Consider the following 10,177-nt stretch of genomic DNA (forward strand, 5'->3'; position numbering starts at 1 on the left):
TTGGAGAGCGTGGGGGAGGCCTTGGCTGCGTGGAGCCTACCACTAAGGGGCACAGGAACTAGAGGGAGGCTGAGTTCTGGTCGGGTCACAGTTGTAATCCCTTGGCACAAATATCAATTCGGCTTTGACGCACCATGCCGGATTAGACCACAGCACAGTTTGGTGCTCCGGAGGACCAGGATAGATGTTGGACGGGCCCGGCTAGGCCTCAACCCCATCTGAGCCATATATGAGATATACGTGGGTATGGACGAGCCGTGGCTGGGCTGAAACTCTCAACAGCAGGAACCAGAATGGGTTGAAGAACGGAGCTGGCCGAAGGACCTGCTGGAATGCGTGAAGCCCGACACCAGGAAGGAGTCGGAGGGAGGAGCCTGAACAGTTCCTCTGACAGGAAGCTGACTCTACAAATAAACGCAGGAAGCATGGAGGTAAATAACCCAGAAGAGGCTTTGGAATGTGACCCACTGGCATACACTTGGCTAGGGTTGGGGCAGACCAGGCTGAGTCGGTTCATGTCATCCACTGGCAAGCCCAAGTGCTGAAACTGTGTGGGGGCCTGGCCGGGTTTGGTTGCGATCAAAAAAAAAAAAAAAAAAAACAGTACAAAACACAAAATGCCAAGGTGAAATGGCCTGTGCTAGTAGGGAATGCAACACCCGACCAGCACTCCTCCGACGAGAGTGTGATGGGCAGAGCCGGGGAGAGATGCGATACTCATTGGTTCCAATAGAGGTCGGGGCTCAGAAGAGAGCCAACCCAGGGGTTAAAACCATCAGCTGATCGGAGTGATGGAAGGTGGCGAGCACTGTGCTTACTAGTAGTACATGTAGGAGCCTGGACTGGGAATGCCTCAAAGTTTTCATTTAGGGGGATTCCCCTGAACAAAATGGAGGAACCAAAGCATTAACCAAGAAAAGATGGAAAATGGAGTAGATGAATCAACCACCTCAGCTTTATGCTTCCAGCGGAAAACTGGACAAGGGGAAACCCTAAGATGGACTATGTCAATCAGTGGACTCTGCACCAGCCTCATCATACCTGGACTGTTGCTGATGATATGTTGGAGCTTCTAACTGATTGAGGTGACGCTCTGCTGGCTCTGCCTACAGACCTGAGAGGGCCTCCCTAAGAGGCCGTTGAACTTGAACTGGACAAGTGGGATGCTGGACTCTGTATGGTGTAAACTTTTAATTAGGGAATCTCAACGGAACTTGAGCTGTGGTTATGCATCAAGGTGAAGGAATTCATGATGGGGGAAGGGTTTGGGGTGAAGGGGGGGGGATCCCAGTACCTATGAAATTGTGTCATGTAATGCAATGTAATTAATGAATAAATGAATATATATATATAAAAAAAAAGAATGAACCAGCAAATGGAAGATATGTTTCCTCTCCTAACCCCAACCTTTGAATAAATAAATATTTTTTAAGAAAAAAAAAAAAACTGTGTCCACATGAAAATTCTTCTTTCCTGCTGTAAGGAGTTATTCCAATATCCTTCCCTGGACCCGGTGCCATTCCTTCTTCCTCACAGCTCATGAAGTTCGCGCCAGCCTAGCTATCCACCAATCGGATGTAACCTGGCATTCCACCTGAATCCCACCTCCCAATGTTCCAGCCCCCCTCCCCAACTCCGCCCACTCGCCAATCATCCCTAGGCATTCACCTGCAGGCGCCAATCCCCTAGCGGCCTGCCCTCAATCCTTCCCAATCCCCACCCCCTACACCTGGCAGAGAAAAAGGCCCCCCCAGGTGCGGCTCTCTCTCTTATCCCTCCTTCTCTGCTCTCTGTCTCTCTCTGCTCTTTCTCTGGTCTCTCTCTCTGGTCTCTCTTATCCCTCCTTCTCTGGTCTCTGTCTCTCTGCTCTTTCTCTGGTCTCTTATCCCGCTCTTATCCCGGTCTTATCCTGCTCTTACCCCGTTCTTATCCCTCTCTTCTCTCTCTCTCCCCTTCCCTTTTTCTCCTCCTGATTTTCACCACCTCTACCCGTTCCTGCCCCGTTGGAATAAACCTCCTAAGATACCTCGTTGCGTCTGGTGTGTTTCAGCTCAGGTAAAGAACCAGGTTGTGGGAATTAGCTGCGCGTAATAATATCGTAATATCCTATGAACTAGAAGTCTACCATTTTTTTAAATAACTAACACCTGTGAGACAAGAATTGAGGTTGCTGCCATATTCGGGGTCAAAAAAACCCTGCAACACTTTCAAAAAGTACAAATTGATGAGCTATAGGGTACTGAGTCTTATCAAACACCAGGGATCTCCTTCCTGAGGAGTGACCTGCCTGGTGTCTTGCCAGGTGCCAGGTAGACTGTCAGGCCTGGGGTTCACATAGCCCCCAGCCAAGCAATTAAAGCCAAATCACAAAAGCAGAAAACATCTAGGTGTAGGCCCTGGTCTCCCAAGGGTCAACTCCACAGCTTAGCTTGTTTCTAAGGGGTAACAGGATGGGCAATCTTGGCCTGATACATTTAGCCCCTGGCTGGACAGCAAGTTCCCTCTTCCCTGCTTCCCCTTTTGTAGATTCCCTCAGGGGAGCTTAGGAGTTGCTTGAGCATTGGGATAATACTGGGAGGAACTAGGCAGACTATAAAGAGGCAGGCTAATCTCAAATAAACGGCATTCTCTTTGCAAGAATGACCCACTGTGTGTTGTCTTTTTTGTAACCCTAGTCCCTCCGCTTGGCTCCGGTACGCGGCGACGCGGGCGTTGCCTATATCTAAGTTCTTCAGTGATCCAGCCAGTGCCCAAGCCAGGTGCTAGAGTTTCTCCGCCTGCAGAGGGGTGTGGACACAACTGCTTGCCAAGAGCTCATGTCAAGATGGAACCTGAGGGGCGAAAGGGCCGACTGGTTACTTCTGCAGGAGACAAATGGACCACGGCCTGGGTTTACTGTCTGTAATGTGATCAGGGTTCCTGCGAGGGGAGAAGTAAAGCAGCCAGTGGAGCTGGCTTTCCTCAATTAGTTTGGCTTGGAAGACTCCCGGGGTGATGGGTCCCTCGTGTTTATTGTTGTTAGGAGAAACAAAGGGGTCTCCTGCCACAGTTGGAAGGACTGCGGGGAAAACACTGGCTTCCGGCTGAATTTTAGTGTCAGCTTTAAGTTCCTGGTTCAGTTCAGCATTATCTCAGACAGTAAGGGAAGGGAACAACCAAATCCACCCAAGATTACAGAGCAGTGTGTTTCTTAGACTCCAGGGTCTGCAATCCTTTCTTTCCCAGTCAGCTTCATTCCAGTATAAGGACAGGGTGACTAAGGGGTTAATGCTGAGCAAACCACTGAGAGGAACTTCCTAGAGAGCCCAGGAAGTGGCCTTGGTTCTCACCCAGGCTTCCTGCGCCGGAGTCTGGAGTCTTGATTTCTGTGAAGTGCAAAAAGGATACTGCAGAAGCAGGGAGTATAGGAAAGCTCAGGGTGCCGTGTCCCCGGGGCGTCCTGGACCCCTGGACATGACAGGAAGGGATCCCTTGCAGCTTTCCTGGCTGAGGGTGATTTAGAGACTTCCCTGAAGACGCGCAGTTCGCTGCGTTCTGAGTGGGCTCTCGGCTCAGGATGGCTAACGATTCGAGAAAGAACGCAGCCTTGGACGCTGGGTGTGCAGAGGAACAGACAAGGCTCCTGATTGTGAAGCTGGAAACGGAGGACGCTGCTGCGGAGGCAGCGCAGGCCAGTGCGCCCGGCAGCCCCGCCGCCGCCACTGGCTCCGAAGGCTCCCGCCAGCGCTTCCGTGCTTTCCGCTACCCAGAGGCCACGGGTCCCCGCGAGGCACTTGGCCGGCTCCGGGAGCTCTGCCGACGGTGGCTGCGGCCCGACCTGCACAGCAAGGAGCAGATCCTGGAGCTGCTGGTGCTGGAGCAGTTCCTGACCATCCTGCCCAGGGACCTGCAGAGCTGGGTGCACACGCAGCGCCCCGAGAGTGGGGAGGAGGTGGTGGTGCTGTTGGAGTATTTGCAGCGGCAGCTGGATGAGCCGACACTGCAGGTAGAAAGTACAGGTTTGGTGTCTGAGAGTTGGGTTCTGTTTCTTCCAGAATCCTCGAAAGCAGATGGTGGGCACTTCTCTCTCAGTCTCCTTGTGTGGTGTACCTCTTTGGCAGTAGGTGAAGCCCCTGGAGCCTTTCTCTGAGGAATGGTTTTTAATACAAAGGAAGATAGAAAGGATTGCAGAAGAATGCAATCCTGTAGGAATTCAGTTGGCAAAAACATGAAAGTTGTCATAAGATAAGATGTATTTATGGTTTTTACTTACTGCGGTAAATGTTAGGACCTAGGCCAGGGCCAGTAACAGGTCATTTCAAAGTGTTAGTGGGTGTGAGTGACGTTGCCCATAGGCTCCTGGTTGTCATGTGATATGAAAACACTTGTATTCCTTCGTGGTGACAGTCCTGGACACTGCCTGTGGCATGTTGGTGTGTTGCTTTCATTCATATTGAGGGTCCACAGATTAGTGGCCAAGAACGTGAACTTTGCAATTGTTCTGCCTGAACTGTTATCTTAAGATCGCCCCCTTTTAGCTGGATGACACGTGTAAACAGCTTAAATTCTGTACCCTAAGTCCTGCATCACAGAAACCCAATTGCAGCTTACAGGTTTCTTATCTGTGTTAAATCAGTTAATATTCATAAAGATTTTAGCAGAAGTGCATGTAAAAGAAAAAGTGATTGCACAAAGAAGGCATGACAGACTTGTTTGATGAAGCAATAAAAATCTGTGAATGACTCTAGGTCCCAGGTGGTGGCCAGGAGCAAGAACCATTGCGTTGGAAAATGGTACTTTTGACCCCATCTCAGGGGTCCCAAAGCAAGCCACTCCAACAGGTGAAGTTCCTGATCAAGCACGAATCTCTGGAGTCCCAGCCCTTACAACACAGAGGTGAGTGTTCGCTTCTGGAGTGTTTGAATTCTGCAGACCTCATCCGGTTTTATCAAAAGATATATCCACCCGCACTTCCTTTACGTGGTCATCACTGATTGAAGTTTAAGATTAAAAAGGAGATTTCAGAGAGTAGTAGAAAGCTTTGCCCCTGAACCTGGACATAGTAAACAAGACATTATTTCAGCTAGTGTCTGGAAAGAATTTTCTTTAACAGCACAGGGTTTTCCACTTATATAGATTCATGAATATGCATTATGGTTCTTCGGTAATCAGTGTGGTCAGCATGAGGCATAGTTACTGGTAAGAGAGAATTCTGATGGAGCTTACGTTCTAGTAGGGTGTTAAGCAAAAAACTAGTGACACAATTGTAGGTACTAGGCTGTTGACACAGTGGATTAAACCTCCGCTACCACACCAACATCCCATATGTGTACCAGTTCAAGTCCTGGCTGCTCTACTTCCAATCCAGCCCCTGCTACTGCACCTGAGAAAGCAGCAGCAGATGACCCAAACACTTGCGCCCCTGCCACCCACATGGGACACCTGGCCTTAGGCTGGCCCAGCCCCGGCTGTTGTGGCTCTACTTGGATAGTGAACTAGCATGTGAAAGGTCTCTCTTCCTCCTCCCTCTCTTACTGCCTCCATTTCTCTGCCTTTCAAATAAATAAATCTTTTTTTAAAGAATTATGGATGTTAGTAAATTATATAACAAAAATAACGCAGAATTTACAAAGTTAGCCAGAAGATGCCAGAAAAAGTAGGACTGCTATAAGAAAGTCTGAAACCAGAAGACAGTGAAAATCATTCAGCAGGAAAGTGTGATATTTGCATGTTCCACATCTGCTGTGAACTTTTAAGCAAGTTCCTGAAATGTGCAACTTTGGGCATGATGTCCAACATGCAATCTTCATTTTTCAATCAAGATCATGGCCTAAACTAACTGATTTTCTGCCTGTTGCAGAGTTTACTTCAAATAGGGAAACATGAGGTTCCCCTTACTTTCTTAGATCTGAGCAAGTTCTATAATACCAGACTCATATTTCTTCCTTTCATAAACACAATCCTTCCCAGACCCCTTATAGTTTTTCAGAACCAAACAAAACATCCTAAGAGGTAATACATTTTTAAAATACAAACAACAACAGCATAAAAGCAATGAAACCAAAGAACGAAAATATCCTTATTTGATCCTCATCTTACAGAAAAATTCACGACTGAAATAACTGAAACTGGAAGACTTTGTCTTTACATTGCTGCAATTTCACCATTCCTGCCAAGCATTTTCATGGGGTTTTTGTATCTGCAGAAGTGTACCAAATTTCTTGGGCCCTGGGATTGGAGCTGGTAAAAATTGGCCATTTTGGAAAGAAACACGACTCTCTTTAGACAGTGGCAAAAATTTATTAACGTATTCTTTTTTAAAGATTTATTTATTTATTTGGAAAGTCAGATATACAGAAAGTAGAAGAGACAGGGAGGAAAATCTTCTGCGCGCTGATTCACTCCACAAGTGGCCGCTATGGCCAGAGCCGAGCTGATCAGGAGCCAGGAGCTGCTTCCAGGTCTCATGGGTGCAGGGTCCTAATGTTTGGGCCGTCCTTGACTGCTTTTCCCAGGCCACAAGCAGGGAGCTGAATGGGAAGTGGGGCAGCCAGGACAAGAAATGGCACCCATGTGAGATCCCAGTGCGTGCAAGGTGAGGACTCTAGCCACAAGGCTACCACGCTGCAGCCTAACCTGGTTTTTGAACTTGAATTCCATATGCAGGGAGGCTGCATGCCAGGGAATCTCATCCAGAGCTTCTTTCCCTCCTAGTTCTCCAGGGTTCTGAGCTTGTCCAGGGAGAGAGCTGCCAACAAGGTGCAGTGGCCGGTGCTAGGCTCACTCCAGAGTTCCAGGTGAGGTGGAATCCCTCTCTTTCCCCTCGTCTGACAGCACTCACCCTTCATCTGTTAGGATTCCCATCACCTTCCCCCTCCCAGGTGCTCTTCACCCTGAAGCTAGAAACATGGGATTGGAGTTTTCTCATCTATCCCTTACCACTTTCTGCTTTCAATTTGGTGCCCACTTTGAATTTTCGTGTTTTCCTTAGTGCTTCTCAGATCTTTCCCACTGCTTATTTTTGGTTAGCCCTTTAGTTTATCAATGATATTTCCTTTTTCAATGAGGGAAATTCAGCAAATACAAATTGAAGATTTTGTTGTGATGATACTTTTGCTTTTTAGCATCTCACAGGCTATGCTGTTCATGAGTGATAGGAAAAAAAACTGGCTTTTGCCTTCAAAGAACTTAGCACTTGGAGGTAATAAGTAAGAGGTGTCTTTTTAGTCAAGTATTACTTATGTTATGACATGAGCCATCTTTGCTGACTCTGCTTACTCAATCCTTCATTTAAAGATCTCAGTATTGGAGGCTCTGTAGTATCTGTTTTCCCTTCATCTCAAACCTAGATTTTATTGTATTCTAAAAATGATTATTCATATAAATGAACTCTCACAGCATGTTGCCAAAGCACACTCTGATTTTTTTGGAGAATTTGGAAATGCATCTACTTTAACCACACAGACCCTTTTCAGTTTCTGGACCGCTTTTAAATATTTCTATGAAAGGGTTTCTAATATATGTAACGTTTCTTTCATTTGATACATGCTTTTTGGTTAATATGTCATTGAGAAAGGGTTAAGTAAGCCCTTTTTCAAAGGGCTCCCTAAAAGTGTATTTTCATTCTTGGTACCCCATTTTGGTAGTGCTTATAGAAAAGAAAAATTCAATGTGATTGCTTATTGTTTTAGGGGTTCCTGAAAATGGAAGATGTGGCCCCAACTGCCTCCCCTGGTTGGAAACAGCTGAATTCATCTTGGAAGCACCTCGATCGAGTGGAAATTAAGGAGTCCTGTAGCAGCCTGATTTCCCTGGGTAAGAGTAATGGGTATTACTTTCTCTTAAGACATCTTGGTTTCTGTTGTGTGTTAAAATCTGTTAGACTGTTAGAAAGTGTGTGAAGTATGCTTGGATCCATACTGCCATTTATGAATCCCTGTTACTGACTGGCTAAGGAACTGGTTCCTTAACTGATCCTTGTTTTCTTCTCCCCTGTTCCAACATTCAGGTCAGATGAAGTGATAGGACAAGGTACAGCCCTTAGAATGGGCCTGGCTTCTAGTCAGTACATGTTGATTCCCTTCGCATGCTATCCTGTAGTGGACAAACACTGAAAGACCATCTCAGGGAAGGAGTGAAAGGATGTAAGAATTGCACTTGATCTTGGGAATTAACTGTAGACCCTGACCTTAGAGATGAAGGTGCAGAGGTATGAGGAGTACCTGATATGTCTGAGGTCACAGAGCTCGTTGGAAGCATAGTGAGGTCTCCAGCTCATAACTCCCAGGGCCAGTGCAGCTCTTGTTGCAGAACCTGCCTTTGTCTAGAATAAGATCTGAGATACCAGCCTGAACTATTGTTCGGTGACCTGAGTCCCCACTGTCATTGTCTCCTACAGAGTGCATCAGAAATCCTTTTACTTTCTCCGTCATTTTCTGCTCAGACTTTCTGATAAGTTTAGTATATGTGCTGCCGAAGTGAGCACAACTTCCTGATAATCTGATGCTAGGTGCATGGTCCTGCATTACTGTCCTCAGAGGTGAGATGCCACACCCCCTGCCAGCCCACCTTTATCTCCAGCATACCCCTTGGCTATCACCACCTTTCTGTCACTCCATCCATTCCCCATTTGTGCCCTTCTTCTGATGGTCCAGTTCCACTTTAGACCTCCCTCCCTGGTACCCTTTTCTGCCTTTTATTCTCATCCTCATTCTGGCAATTAAATCCTCCCCTTCGACATATGTAATGACCTGGTGATCTTGCCCCCATGTTACTCATCACAGCACTTTCCTCCATGACAGCGTGTAATCAACAGTGCTGGCATTTGTTGTTTCAGGTGGTGACACACAGACTAAGATCAGGATCTTGCCTCCAGCTGAGCCACATCCAGAGCAAGAGCCAGGACAGACACCAGGCCACTTGAATGGTGACATTGCCCGGATTCCCACACATGCGCAAGCTGGGGAGCCAGAGGGCAGGTTAAAAAGAAAGCACCAGAATGCCACAGGGAGTGGGCAGCACATTTGCCATGAGTGTGGGAAGAGTTTTGCACAGAGTTCAGGCCTGACTAAACATAGGAGAATCCACACTGGAGAGAAGCCTTACCAATGTGAGCGATGTGGGAAAGCCTTTCTTGGGAGCTCTGCTCTTGTCATTCACCAGAGAGTTCACACCGGGGAGAAGCCCTATGAGTGTGAAGAATGTGGCAAAGTATTCAGTCACAACTCAAACCTTATCAAACACCAGAGAACACACACTGGGGAGAAGCCCTACAAGTGTAATGACTGTGGAAAAGCCTTCAGCCAGAGCTGCAGTCTCCTTGAACATCACAGAATCCATACAGGGGAGAAGCCATACAGGTGCACTGTGTGTGGCAAAGCCTTTAGGCGGAGTTCACATCTCCTGAGACATCAGAGCATCCATGGGGGTAAAAAGATTCAGGAATCTGAACATGGGGAGGCCTGAAAATGCCAGGCTAAGACAGAAAATGTCCAAACTCCCGTGTCTTATAAATGTAGTGAGTGTGAAAGAAGTTTTAAGAGGAAGATAAGCTTTCTTGAACATCAAAAAAAATCCATACTGGGGAGAAATCCTATCAGTGTGACACATGTAGAAGGGCTTCACAGAAATTTCATACCTCATTCAACATCAGCGAAGCCACAAAAGGAAGAGAATTCTGTCCTAGCCATCCATGCCGTATGTGACAGAGTTGGTGCTCATTCCTCACTCAACTGAAGCCACCCGATGTCCTTACTCGCTACAGAAGCTGGGGGCCAGAGCTTCATTGGCTACTACACATCATTAGGTGTTAGAAAATATGGGAAATATAGCTTTTACCCTCTATAAGGTAACTAGGAAAACACTTTTTTGATAGGAAACTGAGTGTGTTTTCTGGAAGAGAGACGACCGAAAATGGTTTGTTCTTACTTGCTGAACCTACATTGCCTCCCAGAATAGCCGGGTGTCCTCAACCTGCATTTTTCCCTGAGTGGATAGCTCCAATTTGGGAATCTGCCCTGGCCATTCTTTATCTCCATACTGAATCTTTCATAAGTTAGTCAGATTCGTGAATTTTGCTCCTCATGGTGCCTTGCATATAGTTGCTAATAAACATTTACTAAATGTACAAGTAAATGATCTGTGTAGGCTTAAAAACAATCTATCTAAATTTCTTAAGAATTTCTGAGGCCATCTGAAT

General features: G+C 46.8%; 1 protein-coding gene across 1 annotated transcript; it reads left to right on the forward strand.

Annotated features, from left to right (window-relative positions):
* Window positions 1-3,382: 3,382 nt before the first annotated feature.
* Window positions 3,383-9,511, forward strand: LOC101527768 (zinc finger protein with KRAB and SCAN domains 4). Its single transcript, XM_058666969.1, has 5 exons — window positions 3,383-3,985; window positions 4,728-4,875; window positions 6,694-6,776; window positions 7,671-7,794; window positions 8,816-9,511. The coding sequence occupies exons 1-5, from the start codon at window positions 3,557-3,559 to the stop codon at window positions 9,442-9,444; spliced, it is 1,413 nt and encodes a 470-aa protein (XP_058522952.1). The 5' UTR covers window positions 3,383-3,556; the 3' UTR covers window positions 9,445-9,511.
* Window positions 9,512-10,177: the final 666 nt, after the last annotated feature.

Source organism: Ochotona princeps, chromosome 1, assembly GCF_030435755.1.
Source record: "Ochotona princeps isolate mOchPri1 chromosome 1, mOchPri1.hap1, whole genome shotgun sequence".
NCBI classification, from domain to species: domain Eukaryota; kingdom Metazoa; phylum Chordata; class Mammalia; order Lagomorpha; family Ochotonidae; genus Ochotona; species Ochotona princeps.

Excerpts from the sequence above, each read along its gene's own strand:
- LOC101527768 (XM_058666969.1), top strand. The coding sequence starts at position 3,557 with ATGGCTAACGATTCGAGAAAGAACGCAGCCTTGGACGCTGGGTGTGCA. Across the intron at positions 6,777-7,670 it reads GGCTCACTCCAGAGTTCCAG|GGGTTCCTGAAAATGGAAGA; the intron begins GTGAGGTGGAAT and ends TTATTGTTTTAG. Across the intron at positions 7,795-8,815 it reads TAGCAGCCTGATTTCCCTGG|GTGGTGACACACAGACTAAG; the intron begins GTAAGAGTAATG and ends TTGTTGTTTCAG.